Genomic DNA, 14,062 nt, shown 5'->3' with positions numbered 1-14,062 from the left:
CGTTGTGCTACTCGCTTGACTTGAATAGACCTCCATTCTCCGAGTTCCCGGTTTATTCAGACTTGCACTCGCATGAAGCATTGGTGAGAGATATAAAATAGATGCCTTCCTTCTTTCTTTCATGGAAGGGGTCTCTGCCCCCTCCAGACCACCCGCACCTGCGGAGGGCTGCCCATTGAATTATTGATTCTATTTATTCATATACTTCTTTGTATACGAATATTGCGAGTGGCAGGCTCTGCATAGGTCAATGTGGGAGAGGAAGAAAAACGGATAGAGATGACGGGCAAGAGACGCAGGAAAGCGCAACGTATAGTTGGCCAGCAGCACGTTTTCTCTTCTCCATGAAATGCCAGCTGTGATACCTCCAAATCTGCTTTTTTAGCGCCCAAAAAGGCAAAGATTTTGGGACATTTTTTTGTTTTTAGAACCAAGAGAAGAGAGAGAGGGAAAGAAATCAACTGCGTGCCAAATGCGTCTATTGATCATTCCGAGACATTTTGCTGTCTGCACAGCAAGGCGAGTTGGAATTGTTCAGTCGAGATTGTCGCTGCATACGCGATCGAGCTCGGAAGATGTAGAGAGAAGATCAGAGTGGCGGGAGGAACCTCGCAAACGGAAAGACAAGGTCGCACTTTTAGTTGGGTTCAACGGCACAGGGTATCAGGGCATGCAAATGTACGTACGTGACATTTCAGAATATAGAATTTTGTTTACACACGTTTGTCACATCTTCAGGAACCCTGGCGTGAAATCGATTGAAGAGGATTTATTTGCTGCTCTGTGCAAAGCAGGCGCAGTGTCTCGCGCTAACTCGGAAAGCCCCAAAAAGGTGCAACTCATCAGGGCAGCGCGAACTGACAAGGGCGTGCACGCAGCTTGCAATGTTGTGTCGCTCAAAATGATTACCGAGGATCCAAACATTGTGGAACGAATCAATGCGCATTTACCCGCGCAAATTCGAGTCTGGGGTGGGTAATTATCAGTGTATGCAGCAAGCGCAGAAAATGGGCTTAATTACTTGTAGGTTACATACCTGTTATGAGATCTTTTCATGCACGGAAACTATGCAGCTCTAGAGTATACGAATATTTACTGCCGAGCAGCGTCTTCATCTCTCCAAGTACTAGACATGTAACCACAACTCCCCAATCTGAAGATGACTATAGGATGAAGTATGAAGGACAGATATACTATGCTCCTCGAACAGATGCTGCTCAGTTACAAGCAATGGATAAATTTCGGATCAATGCACAAACACTCGCAGCCTTTAGACAAACCTTGCAATGTTTCGAGGGAACCCACAATTTTCACAACTATACGTTGGCCAGTGACCCATACGACGCTAGCATGAACAGATTTGTAAAGAGCATAAATGTAATGGTCCAAAGAAGCTTTGTTTGTGAGGGAGTATGCTACTGATCATGATAACTATAGGTCAGCGATCCGATATATGTTGACGGTATTGAGTGGATCTCGGTCAAACTCTGGGGCCAATCTTTTATGCTCCACCAAATTCGAAAAATGCTGTGTAAGCAAGCAAAGCAAAGCATAGTTAGGAAAGCGCAGGAGTATTTACTGTGCACATCGACAGCAATGGCAATCCTGGTCGTTCGAAGCAATACACCGCGTTCGATCATTTCCCAAACATTCGAACCCGTCAAGATCAATATTCCTAAAGCACCTTCTCTTGGGTTGCTGCTGCATCATCCCGTGTTTGATTTTTACAACCAACGTCGTTTGAAACATCGAACTGATTTGCCCCCTTTTGATCTGCACGAATTTCAGGTAAGCAAAGAATCTCAATCTGGTACTGGGGAGGTATCTGATCCACTGCTGCTAGGAACCCATTGAAAAGTTCAAAAGAGACTGGATTTATTCCAAGATATTCGAGACTGAACGGCGCGAACGAGAGTAAGTGAAGGAACTCGTTGATTCAATTGGTGGGTGTTAATATAATCTGTAGATTTGATAGATATCTCGTGCGCGTCGATGCCCTGTCAAAGGCATCGTTTGGATACCTGAATCCGCAGGGCATCATTCCACCTGAAGCAATTGTAAATACCATATACACAGCGCAGCCTCACTCTGAGGACTAAGTAGAGCCCAGACCCGCTACTACGCATAATGTACTAAATTTTTCTGTTCAAAAATATATGCATTCGTCTACAAAATTTCATATATCCAAACAAGCTCTTCGATGCAATCAAATGGTTCCGACAAGTTCAGCTTTGTGCGACCATTTTTGGATATTCGAAAGCTTACATAACAGTTCCAGTTTGATGTTTCTGCCTGGAAAGGGAGTGTGGGTGGCAATTCACCGAATCATTGGGGCCCCGACATTTGAACCATAACTCCCTTTTCCCCGCCCACCGGTGTAACCATTCTTCCTTTCCACGGAACAAATCACACTGGCTGGGAACCTAAAAAAAAAGTTGGGAAACTTTAACTTGCTGCTGCTGCTTTCACCACTCTTGAGTAATGTCTAGAACTCTCGCCGAGCAATCCATCTCTAGCATTGATGATCTGGCCCACGCCGTGGCTGGAATTGCGCACGTCGAGGAGCCACACCTAGACTGCCAGTCGAAACTACGTCGCCTTCGACTTCTCAAGGACCCATACGACAATGAGCTCGCTGAGGCCAAAGCAAAGCTGTAAGTCCGAGGATAACGGTTTTCAAGACGTAATATTTTTTAACTTGGATTTTGGCAGTGATGTGTGGGAGGCAGACTTGAGAAATCTCGATAGTTGGTCACTCCAATGGTTCGTGTACTGGATCACTGTAAGTAGAAAAGCTGCAGCATCCTCAACTAGTATATTGATCTTCTTGTACAGTGCGATGTTGCCAATGAAAAGGAACGATGCGAAAAAGGCCGAAAGAAGGCAAAGGAGCTCGTTGCCGAAGCTCAAAGCAAAGTGGACATGACTTCCGAAAAGATCAAAGAGCTGGAAGAGTCGGCAAGTATTATCATGGTTATCACCAGCAGGATTATTGAGGCTTACATGTGTGCGTAGGATGAGAAATATTCAGTCGATTATCGATCACTGCAAAGATACCGCGAAGAATTGAGCGAGCTGCTGGACAGCGTGAGTAAATGCGCGGAGAGGCTAGTTGGCTGGATGCTCAATATTTTCTTTATCGTAGATTTTCGATCAGCATGAACAAGGTTTCCCCACAGAAAAAGAAATCAGAGCCCAAGTGGCAGAGGCCCGTGCTTATTTGGAAAAGGTACACAAGAAAACAAACTGAATGCATCTGCACATGTACATATATCTTCTTGCGCTTTGACTCAAATTGCATTGCTGTAGGCCAAGTCAGACGTGGAAAAGTTGAAAAGCGTCAAGGAATTGCTGAAAACAGCAGACTTTGCATTGCTTGAGGCCATCGTCGAGCTGCGCCAATCGAATGATAACAAGTCTGTGGGAGAGGGACGCATCTATTTTCCCGAGAAAGCATTCAACGCCTTGAAAGAAGCGCGCGAATTATATCCAGAGTTGCCATCCATGGAAAAACCCAAAGAGTAAGTGGAGACGATGCCGAGCGAAGGCAGGAATACAGGTATTTATCCCAACAATGTATAGCTACATCAACGAAGCAGACAACACCGGTGCATTCTATTCGCCTCTTCAGCGATACCTATGGGAAGTCCGCAAAGAGATCGAGAAACTGATTGAATGGGTCGATAGCCAGGATAGTGTATTGCTAGATGAGGAACGGAAACACACGCTCGTTTTGGGTGCCAAGGTGGACGAATGGAACTTGGAACGAAGACGACTTGTAAAAGAAGTTATTCTTAATGCTTAATCCTACGCGCACAATGATGTACATCCTCCTCTTTTCTCTGGCTGGCATTAATCGTAGCTTAAAAATATTTGGTAATACTACATTGTAATTGTAGCAAGCAAACAAAGAAATTCTACAGCGGTTCCCCCGTAGGGGAAGGAAAATGATGGATGTTTCTCTTGATCATTACGAATTTTAGCTTTATCATCCCCACACAGCCAGCTTGAAAGATTCCAGAGAATTCTGAGGTTCTGGCTTCTTGTTTTCGGCTCCTTTCTTCCGGTTGATCAGGTGGAGGGCCTGTGCTCAAGGTAGAATCTGCTCAAATTTCTGTCGTTTGATCTTCCCCCTGTTTCTCACACGCCTCTCAATTCTAAGCTGCCCTTTCAATGTAAAGCGTGAGTAAGCTTATGCAAGGGAGCACATGAAGCGAGCGTAGAAGACAGATAATAGGGCGCAAAACAATAACAACAATAACAACAAACGAGGACTGCATGTACAACATTCCCACATTATCAGTTGTCAATGCATATACACTGTGCCACCGATTGTACAGAGATAAGCGACGAATGTATTGAGAAAAATGCTAGGTTTCGAAATGATCTGATGGAGAAGGGGAGAAAGTGTGCAAAGTCATCAAGGAAAGGAAAGGAAAGGGGCGGGCCGGGGACGGATGAGGCGGTGCAAAACTCGCGAGTATACGTAGAGGGACGAAGAAGGATGAGGTTGGGATGGCAAGATGGGTCGTGGTTGGTTCACCAGGCAGTGTAACCACCGTCAACTAGGAACTCTGCACCAGTGACAAACGTGGATGCGCTCGAAGCCAAAAAGACCACGACGCCCTTGAGCTCATGCGGTGTACCAAGTCTTCCCATGGGTGTTTGAGCTTCCCAAAATTTGCGCATCTTGACGCCTTCCTCGCCTTGCTCTGCGAGGATCTTGCGGTTCATGGCGGTATCAAAGTAACCGGGTGAGATGGTGGATACACGGATGTTGTGCGGTGCCCATTCACACGCAGTGGATTTCGTGAGCTGAAGCACAGCAGCCTTGGTTGCGTTGTACGGAGCATGGGGCTGCGGACGGTTCGTAATGTGGGAAGACATCGAAGCAACCGTGATGATAGAGCCACCCATTCCCGTCTTCATCATGTGTCTAAAATAATAACAATAAATAATAAGTGAAAAAAGCGTATACAAGGTTGGATGGATAGAACACAACTTACCGAGCAGCCTGCTGCATACAAAAGAAAGTACCGGAAACATTCACATCAAAGATCTTGCGAAAATCCTTGGCTGTGTAGTCAACAGCCGGGCATACTTGGTTGATGCCAGCTGCTGTGACGAGGATATCAAGACCACCGTGGTGCTGCACGATCTGATCAAAGACCATGGCTACTTCCTCGTCGTTGGTGACATCGCAGCCCCAGCTGCTACCCTTGACTTTGCAGGTCTTTTCAATGTGGTTGATGGACTCGGCGCCTATTTCTGCCAGCAAGTCAATGCATGCGACGTCGGCTCCGGCTTCTGCTAGCGCCAGCATCATTTCATAGCCTAGACCACGCGCACCTCCAGTTACTATGTAATAAAAGCACGTTGGGTTAGCGATGACCATTATTGCGAAGAGTTGTGGTGTTACCTATGGCGACTTTGCCGCGTAGCGACAATTGAGATAGAACATTAGGTGATTCCTCAAAAACAGCGGTAGTAGTTGTCGTGGTGGTTGTGGTAGCAGTAGTCATCATTGAACAATACAATGCTAGTAAGTTTTAGAGTACAGATAAATGAGAAGAAGAAAGAAGAGAAAAGAAGATGAGATTTTTCCCTTCAGGACAAATGTGGTTATTTATATGACTGCAGAGAGAGTCAAAACAGACAGAGAAAAAATATAATAGAGAAGAAGCCAGGTGACAATAACGAAGAATCGACGTGAATATGAGGTTTTTCGCAGTGTGTACGTGCGCGTGTGGGACCGCCGCCGCGGCCAAGGTGGCTGACTGAACAAGGTAAGTTTTGTTGGAGCCCGGAAAAACCTCTGATTGGAATTTCAAGCACCCTACCCCTTCTCTGACTTGCAAATGCTTCACCATACAGAATCGTTTGTCATGCGTTCTCTTGTCTTCGATGCTACAAGGGGGCTCCCCCATGAGCGTTACTCTCTCAACAACGCTGACCGCTGTCTTTATTCTTTATCTTTTACTTCTAGTTGTCGCTTCGTGAGAACTTGGGATAGTTTTGGTAAATGCTTCTGGCAGTACAGCAGTCCGTCGTGGGATTGGAAATTCATAATAGTTAGACGACATCCATTGCTTGAGCACTGCATACAAGATAAGAGAGATGAATTGTTTGTGCCGGGGGGAGGGTTAGCGTTAAAACGTGGGGTTTAGTCTTGTTTGCTCTCTGCTTTGCGATTATGCTTTGCGGATATCCCGCCGCAAACCGTACCTTGAAACAGGACTTGTGGTACCGTCTTCCATTTGCCTCAATCTTTTCGGTAATGTACACCTTGCCACCGCAGATCGTGCATTGCATCTTTTCCCGATAAAAAGTGATGTGTCCCTTATTCTCTCTTTCTCTCTCTCTCTCTCTTTATATAGAGGAGCCACCCGTACCTCATTGGAGGGTGCGGCATCTGCTAACTACACACTTTTGCCTCCTTTCATTGTCCATTCTCCTCGTGCACACAATCACTACTCCGTGTTCTTGAAAATTATCATCATCGGATCATATGCGTCTTGCACGGCCAAACAAAAGTACCTTATTTCAAACACCAATAATAAACGCTTTAGAAACCTTAATTCATCTTGTCTGAAGCATTCTTGAACACCTGAGCTTTTCCCTCTTCTCACAAACTATGTACGGTATAAATACAAAATCTTCATGGCTTCGTCCCCCTTGTCCCTCATTTCACAACACACCCCTGATAGACATCACTCCAGTAGCATTTACAGGCTTTGAGGCCGATCTTTTAGTGATTGCCACATGTGATTATAAAAACCCCTGCATTCTTTTATTGCATCTGTTGATGGTTCTTGGATTAACAAACTTGACATACTGCCTAGCAGCTCTTGTCGAAACGACTCACTGCATCCATCATGAATCGGATAAAGTTTTCAAGGTGTTGGGAAACAACTTGGTCTGCATTCCAGGATGCTGGCACGCCAATCAGTTTGTCCACGTTTTCTGCAAAGATCTTGTCTACATCCAGGCATTGGATCTATTATTTTTGCCTGTTAGCACGCGCACATCGTTTTACAGAACGTGGTGCTAGTGGCATACTGACAGTGTACTCGTAATGCGTAGGGCCTGCACCTCTGTTAGTAGAATATTTGCGATCATTGGCGGTTGAAAATGCATCGTCTTGAATCGGCACCTGCTCAACCTTGGCTACTTCAAGTACAAATGATTGGTTGAGACGGTAGCGTTCAGTCTGCTTATGCAAAATCTTCTTGACGGTCAAGACACCGTGGATGTTTTGGAACATGAGATTGTTGAATGCGGGGTTATCAGACGGTCTGTGATAACTAGAATTAGCACGCACGCCCAAAATAATACATGCATAGAAAAGTTCTTGAAACGAAACCTTAAAGCGATCCGGCGTGCAAAGCTGATAAATGGCTTATTGTCAGGACGTCCAACGTCCTTGACGGCCAAGGATAGTTGAAAGTCGAATTTTCTGCATCGCCCAAACGATATGTGAATGATCCGATGATTTTATATTCATCGCTTCCATGTTCGGTTTTTTTTCCCGCGTTTTTTCCTTACCTATCCACATTCATCCAGTTTATTTCGGTGATCACGTCTTGCCTCATATGCAACTTTGTTGTCTTTGCACCCGCTGACTCAATATACATACAACCAGTGCCCCAGGGGTCCCTCGTTGTAGGCCGCGCATCTACGTGTACTTCGAAGAACGACGACTTTGCAAATGGAGCTGGAAGTTGCGCCACTAGTCGCCTGTTTACATCGTCGTGCATGGTGGTTCTACATGGAACAGATATAAATCTAGGTTGTTCAAATTTTCTCCAGCAACGGATACTTTACGTGTCGTTTAAAATACATTCCATCTTGTGTTCTTTCATGCAAATATCTTTAATGTCGTAAAATCCCCAAACTTCCTTTTCCACATCCTTTGGAGGCGCGCTCCAAAGAACTTTTCCTAGTCTGCGAAAACTTGTTGGTCCACTTGAAACTGTTTTTTATCATACTTAACGTCGACTTACTTGGCGACTAGGCAAATTTCACCTCTGTAGTGGTTGATGGAACTCAATCTGTCAGCATAAAAACTAGTCAGCCACAATGTATAGTCTATAGTTTTCGAACAGGTAATTTACCCTTCAACAAGCGCTTCCTTCATGTTGTGAAGATTGTAATTTTTGCGACTACGGTGTTGCTTTTAGTTCCTCAATTAGCATTAGAGGTGTATTCATATTTACGCAATAAATGGTGGATCATTTGAACGCGCTGCCGGTTTTGCAGCTTTTTGCGGTGTGAGGCGCATAACTCTTCGACCTCCTCTCTGACCGCCGCCGCGTGGGCTTGGGGAACCTCTAGGTCTCGATAACGGGCTTGACAGCTCTGGAAAGTCGCCCGCTGCAGCTTGCTGAGGAGGTGTTACCCACGTAGGTGGTGGGAGATTGCTGGAACGACTAAACGTGGTCGAGGTTGTGTTGAAAGTTGCATTAGCATTCTGCTCCCACCGAGGGGGCTGGATCTGTGGGCTCCGACCAAATATCTTTGCTGCTGCTTGGAAACGCCTTTCAAGGTCATCGTCAAGTACAGTAGATGGCATCTGTCCGGGTTCCAAAAGATCTTTTGGTTTCACGTATCGGCCACTATCGTTTTTCGTTGTTAATATCATGACGGTCCACTTCTTCTTTTGCAAGTGCCCGGGTATCGCAATAAAGTATTGATTTGCGTATAGATCAATATTGCAGAAGAACAGTCCTATTTCGCCCTGCTGGTCAAAGCTATGAACGCAGGGCACGACATTAGGGTTTCTTCTTCGCCGTTTCTAAGAGAGAAAACGTGAGCTCGATATCGATCTTTCTAAACCATGGCACCACGCTTACGTATACTGATTGAAGACTTATAAACCGTTGGATAGCAGTATCGATGGCCCGCTTGTCGGTACCATGGATGTTGATGGTCTTTAAAATTCATAAGTTACGTCAAAAACCTGTGATTGTTACAAAATAGCAGCAGTTGTTGGATACTTACTCGTCCATCCAAGCTGCATTCAGTATTTGTATCTTCTCCGACGATAACCAGATATTCTGCAACGCCCATGATCCCTTGCGGTGGGCCGTATAGAATATCTTCTGGATCCTTTACATTTTTCGCAAAGTTAAATGTGCCGTGCATTTTTCGATTCGTTACAGGAGATGATTTGGCGGTTTTGGTATCCTTTAATTTCTTGGATGTCTTTGTTCCAAACGATGCGCGTGGAAGATCATTGTCAGAATCATCGTCGTAGTAGTCGCTGTTGTCATCAGAGATTGGTTCTGAAGAAATCGTCGATTCGCTCTTGTTGTCTTCATCGTAGTATTCTCCCTCTCCTTGCTTTTCTAGCGGCTCATCGTGTCCAGAAAGGTTGGGCTTATCGTAAATTTGTTGCTTATAATCGCAAAATACGCCGTTGATGTAGTCAGGTTGGATCTGACGAAACTAGAGACATAGCTGTTAGTCGCATTGCTCGCTAGGTGGAAGACAGAGAGCGTCAGTTTATGAACAAACGACTTACTAGCAGAGGCATCAAGTTCTTGCAAATGATGACAGCACTATATACAGAGAGATAAACACGGCGGCGCAATAAGTTGAAGGATCAAACTGGATACAAAAGAGCTTAAATCTTTACGTTTTGCCGCAGGCCTGCTGGGATTTGCCTCTGATCTCGAAGCACTGTTTTGCATAATATCTTTCAGAACACAATGAAATTTATAGCTGACTGCATATGATATACTTGCCTGATCAAAAAAATCAAAGCTAATCTCGGTGTTATGGGCTGTACCGAGCTGCCTGCTTTGTCGTGAATACCAACGTACGCTATTCCACGTCAAATAACTCATGTCAACCACCTACCCCAAATTCGGTCGCAGTCTTTCGAATTGTGCAGTGTTCACGTACGCGAGACTGTATACTCTGGCGCTCGCTAAATGGTGCGTACAACGATGCGGTTAGCCATGTTTTGATGCATTCATGGCTCAGGACACATACGTTGGACCATCAATTGACAACCTCAGACGTAGTAAGAAAAAGGAAGTTTCCGCTGGGTCCCTGAGTAAGATGCCTTTTACGGAAGTTAATCTTTTATTCACATAAGCGCTTTCACTAGCACAAAAACTTGGGTGCGAATAACCGCAAAGTCATTTAAATATTACACGAGTATTTGTTATTAACGAACTATGTATTTACATGTGCTTGTAGAGATATACATGTCCAGCATCGTCGTAAACCGCAAGAATGTTGGAAAAGGGATGACTTGCTAGGCCAATAATTTCATTATCGCATACTTTAAACCTGCTTTCCAGTTTGCCTGTACTCCTCCTGATGCAATGCAAGATTGAATCTTCAGAAACGCTGTACACAAGTTCGCCTTGGGGTGACAAGGCCGTTGAAAGTATATCCGTCGGCCCTTCTGCTACCAACGTATCCAAAACTTTACCGTCCTGCATAGATATGATCGCCAGATTTTTGCTCTTGCTAGATACGAGAATGTGATCGCGAGTTTTTGGAATGTATGCTAACCCTTGCACAGGGCACGTCTTGGATGCGTCCAGCATCAACGAGTGTATGCAGGTTCCCAGAGAAACATCCCATATCTGTGTGTAGATACGCATTAGTCTTTTTACCGTAAAATGGCTTCATTCTTTACCGGCATTCATACCTTGATAGTACCATCGCTGCTGCCACTTAGTACACTGTTGTTGTCTTGAGAGTAAAGCACCGCATTGACGAACGAAGTATGACCTCGAAATTCTTTCACGATTTTGCCAGATTTGATATTATGTATCTTTACGAGTTTATCGTAGCTGCCGCTAAGCACAAGCGTTGCATCCTTGTTGAAGCTTAAACAAGTTACTCCTTGACTGTGTGCTGGAGAGAATCGGCGCTGGCACATTCCATTTTGGACTTTCCATACCTAACAAAGGTGCTTTAACGTGAATAGGCAATCTGGCAAATGTAAATGAATGAAACTCACAGCTATTTTACCATCCGCAGATCCTGATACTAGCATCTCGCTGTCTCTACTGAATGCCATGCAGATCACTGATTCATCCATGGCCATCAAATTATCTTCAGCCTGATATCTAAGGTCTTTGCGAAGTCTACCGTTCGAATGGTTCCAAATCTCAATGAATCCATCCACTGATCCAGTAACCAGTAACTGGCCGTTAGGCGAGAATACAGCAGATTCTGCATACGTGCCTTTGCCCGGAAACTACGCCCAGTCCATAGTTAGCAATTTGGAAAAAAATCATCTTTTCTTCGTTTTCTACCTTGATCGTGCAGTAGAGATTAGATGCGACAGCATCTTCGTCTCCTTTCTGAGACGCACTCGAGCTTGAAAACACGTCGAACCGAGTACCGTCGCGTAGGATACCTTGATGCTGCTGCCACTTTGCACTGTCTTCAAGCAGCGTCATGAGTCGTGAAGGTTCAACAACATCCACATCCGTTGCAAGAGCTTTACAAATCGATAAAAACGTGTTTCAGTGTGCTTCCCACGGAGAGATATACTGAAAATTGCTATTTTACCTTGTGCAATTACTTGGCGCTGCTTTTCCTTTGTCATACCATCTGTGTATACCTCTTTGGGTTCGAAAATCGAGCGTGAAAGCAAATGTTCGAGGCGCAGGTATCGTTCGGGTTGACTTTGTTTCAAGATATCCATAGGCTCCGTCTGTCGAAGCAAAGTTCTCGCAGCACTTAATTCGCGCATTTCACACAGTTCGATAATGATCTGTCGTGGTTACTCGTCGTTAGGTCTTAGTTGACAAGGAAACATTTCACGTAGCGTTTCTACCTGTTCGTAAAGATCTACCAGCTTCCTCGGTGCTAGATCTAAGTGCATGATCTGCTCCAAGACTTGCGCCCATTTGCCCTCTGTAATATCTTTGATAAACGTCTCACGATTCTCGATCGTATTGAGCGTCACCGAGGTTTCCTCCTGCAAGGCCGCAACGGACGCGTGCAAATTGTTCTCTTTGAAGAACTGTAACAAGAGTCTTACAATACTGCAACAAAGCATCATTTAATCTCATGTTAACAGCTCTCCTGCTTGCAATGTACCCACTCTTCTGACTCTATTTCAACAGACATTGGCAGAAGTGTTCTTTTGCAGAGTTTCGGGGTCAAGTATTCTGCCGCTGCCAAGTTCGCCATCCCGCTCCTCTCTCTCTTTCCTTCTTGAGGAAAAAAATTCAATATGCCAGGATCACAACCTCGCGTAATTGTCCAGGGAGACAATGAAATTCCAACACACATTGTACTGGCGGTCAGCAATGAAGAGATCAGAACGGAGGAGGCGCTGCTTAAAGGTCGCAAGCACTGGAAAACAGTTCGACCTCGCCGCGCAGGCACAACGGCCGCAGCTGCCGAGCTTGGTTTGACAGAAGTGAAAAAGACACGACAACAGCAACAGCAGCAGCAGCAGAGACAGGCAAAACGATCGCAGGATTCTGAAAGTGAAGAAGAAGACGAGGACGAGGGAGAAGGGAGCGCGGGACAGGTAACGAGAATGAGACGCCAGCGAGCGCTGCTGCGATCAAGTTCGAACGAGCAGCAGTCCTCCACAGAAAAACGACCAGCAACAAAGCGACAACAGCAACAGCAAGCCAATGACGCGAGAGAGACAAAAGCTCAGGATAAATTTGATGAAGAACAAGAACTTGGAAAAGAGAACGAGCATCACGCTGGACGCACTATTTTCGGATTTGCACAGACCAAAGGCAAAAACGTGCGCAATATGATGCAGAAAGCCATGCTGGATGAGTCAGCAAAAGACGAAGAGGAAGAAGATCAATCAGAAACAGAAAATCAAGGACAGAGACGCCGCGCTAAGCGTGCTTTACCTGAAGAACAGAAAGTCGATCATGCAAAGAGACGTCGTATCCAACGGCAAATGGAGCTTTCGAGAGACGATGCTAGAAGCGAAGACGAAGATGAAAATATACAAAGTGAACGAGATAGCGATGACGGTGAGGCCGTCTTTGAGGAGAGAGCGGCCGGTTACGAGCGGTATTTCCAGGATTTACACACCAAGTCTTTAACTTCCAACAATACTATGTCTCGGCTTGGCACACTCGAACCACAAGAGTTGAAACAGTTATTGGATGCAGCACCGAAGAAGCATAAGCATGATATCGCTACTTTAACTTCAATGCATAAACGACGCTTTCGACAGTGGCGATTTGAGCTGCAATCAGGTTTCAATTTGCTATTTTATGGCTATGGCTCCAAGCGACGTCTATTGAATGAATTTGCTTCAGCGACACTCAAGGATGGTGCAACGCTTATTATCAATGGATTCTTTCCGTCAATCACGGTAAAAGACATTCTCCACAAAATAACCTACGGTGTCATGAACGTCGGTGCGTCCTTGGGTCCATTCCAGGAGCAGGTTGAATATATTTGCGATTACTTTGCGGACGAAAACCGAGCATACGATAAGCTATACATTGTAGTTCACAACATTGACGGTGCAAACTTGAGAAATGAACGAGCGCAGACGATACTTTCCACACTTGCACAGTCGCCAAACATATACCTCATCGCCTCCGTGGATCAAATCAATGCAGCACTGCTGTGGGATAACGTGAAATCCAGCCGTTTCAACTGGATATGGCACGATGCGACCACATTTGATGACTATCTTGTTGAGACATCCTACGAAAACACATTGCTGACCAGCGCGGGCGAGATGACAGGCATACGCGGTGCTCAATTTGTGCTTCGTTCTCTAACAAGCAACGGTCGCGGTGTGTTTAGCATATTGGTCAAGGAACAACTGGACGCCATGGAAGCTGCCAAAGTTGCCGATCACCTTCAAGGCAACGAATCCTATGGATTATCGTATCACCAATACTTTCAAAAATGTCGCGAAAGCTTCTTCGCCACCAGCGATACAGCGATGCGATCTCAACTTACCGAGTTCCGCGATCACAAGCTTATATCGTCCAAGCGATTGGGTGATGGTACCGAAATGTTTTATATACCATTTGATAAGAATGCATTGCAAATCCTTTTGGAGGCATCAAAGTGAAAATAATGTAATATTTTT

The 14,062-nt window shown here is 45.2% G+C and overlaps 7 protein-coding genes across 7 annotated transcripts; 3 read left to right on the top strand and 4 right to left on the bottom strand.

Annotated features, from left to right (window-relative positions):
- Positions 1-472: 472 nt before the first annotated feature.
- On the top strand, positions 473-2,099 carry VTP01DRAFT_9716 (uncharacterized protein; the record flags this gene model as incomplete). Its single annotated transcript, XM_069388972.1, has 7 exons — positions 473-678; positions 739-971; positions 1,028-1,377; positions 1,438-1,531; positions 1,595-1,788; positions 1,844-1,914; positions 1,967-2,099. 7 exons carry the CDS (start codon positions 473-475, stop codon positions 2,097-2,099), a joined length of 1,281 nt encoding a protein of 426 aa, XP_069240135.1.
- A 382-nt stretch (positions 2,100-2,481) lies between these two features.
- Positions 2,482-3,805, top strand: VTP01DRAFT_9715 (uncharacterized protein; the record flags this gene model as incomplete). The annotated part of the gene is made up of 7 exons (XM_069388971.1): positions 2,482-2,654; positions 2,713-2,782; positions 2,836-2,958; positions 3,016-3,087; positions 3,146-3,229; positions 3,310-3,521; positions 3,583-3,805. The coding sequence occupies 7 exons, from the start codon at positions 2,482-2,484 to the stop codon at positions 3,803-3,805; spliced, it is 957 nt and encodes a 318-aa protein (XP_069240134.1).
- A 734-nt stretch (positions 3,806-4,539) lies between these two features.
- On the bottom strand, positions 4,540-5,525 carry VTP01DRAFT_9714 (uncharacterized protein; the record flags this gene model as incomplete). The annotated part of the gene is made up of 3 exons (XM_069388970.1): positions 4,540-4,936; positions 5,007-5,358; positions 5,420-5,525. The coding sequence occupies 3 exons, from the start codon at positions 5,523-5,525 to the stop codon at positions 4,540-4,542; spliced, it is 855 nt and encodes a 284-aa protein (XP_069240133.1).
- A 24-nt stretch (positions 5,526-5,549) lies between these two features.
- On the bottom strand, positions 5,550-6,312 carry VTP01DRAFT_9713 (uncharacterized protein; the record flags this gene model as incomplete). The annotated part of the gene is made up of 3 exons (XM_069388969.1): positions 5,550-5,777; positions 5,981-6,097; positions 6,226-6,312. The coding sequence occupies 3 exons, from the start codon at positions 6,310-6,312 to the stop codon at positions 5,550-5,552; spliced, it is 432 nt and encodes a 143-aa protein (XP_069240132.1).
- A 526-nt stretch (positions 6,313-6,838) lies between these two features.
- On the bottom strand, positions 6,839-10,006 carry VTP01DRAFT_9712 (uncharacterized protein; the record flags this gene model as incomplete). Its single annotated transcript, XM_069388968.1, has 15 exons — positions 6,839-6,997; positions 7,064-7,295; positions 7,364-7,456; positions 7,546-7,764; positions 7,825-7,944; positions 8,004-8,051; positions 8,115-8,162; positions 8,217-8,794; positions 8,853-8,930; positions 9,001-9,447; positions 9,524-9,560; positions 9,638-9,681; positions 9,747-9,798; positions 9,862-9,931; positions 9,997-10,006. The coding sequence occupies 15 exons, from the start codon at positions 10,004-10,006 to the stop codon at positions 6,839-6,841; spliced, it is 2,235 nt and encodes a 744-aa protein (XP_069240131.1).
- A 184-nt stretch (positions 10,007-10,190) lies between these two features.
- VTP01DRAFT_9711 (uncharacterized protein) lies at positions 10,191-12,102 on the bottom strand (the record flags this gene model as incomplete). Its single annotated transcript, XM_069388967.1, has 7 exons — positions 10,191-10,601; positions 10,667-10,921; positions 10,982-11,221; positions 11,280-11,467; positions 11,539-11,743; positions 11,807-12,017; positions 12,077-12,102. 7 exons carry the CDS (start codon positions 12,100-12,102, stop codon positions 10,191-10,193), a joined length of 1,536 nt encoding a protein of 511 aa, XP_069240130.1.
- A 106-nt stretch (positions 12,103-12,208) lies between these two features.
- On the top strand, positions 12,209-14,044 carry VTP01DRAFT_9710 (uncharacterized protein; the record flags this gene model as incomplete). The annotated part of the gene is made up of 1 exon (XM_069388966.1): positions 12,209-14,044. One exon carries the CDS (start codon positions 12,209-12,211, stop codon positions 14,042-14,044), a length of 1,836 nt encoding a protein of 611 aa, XP_069240129.1.
- Between the last annotated feature and the right edge of the window lie 18 nt (positions 14,045-14,062).

This window comes from Rhizomucor pusillus (assembly GCF_041956525.1).
Source record: "Rhizomucor pusillus strain CBS 183.67 unplaced genomic scaffold VTP01scaffold_7, whole genome shotgun sequence".
Lineage (NCBI taxonomy): Eukaryota > Fungi > Mucoromycota > Mucoromycetes > Mucorales > Lichtheimiaceae > Rhizomucor > Rhizomucor pusillus.
Note: the sequence above shows the minus strand (reverse complement) of the source record. Positions and strands in the feature narration are given on the sequence as shown.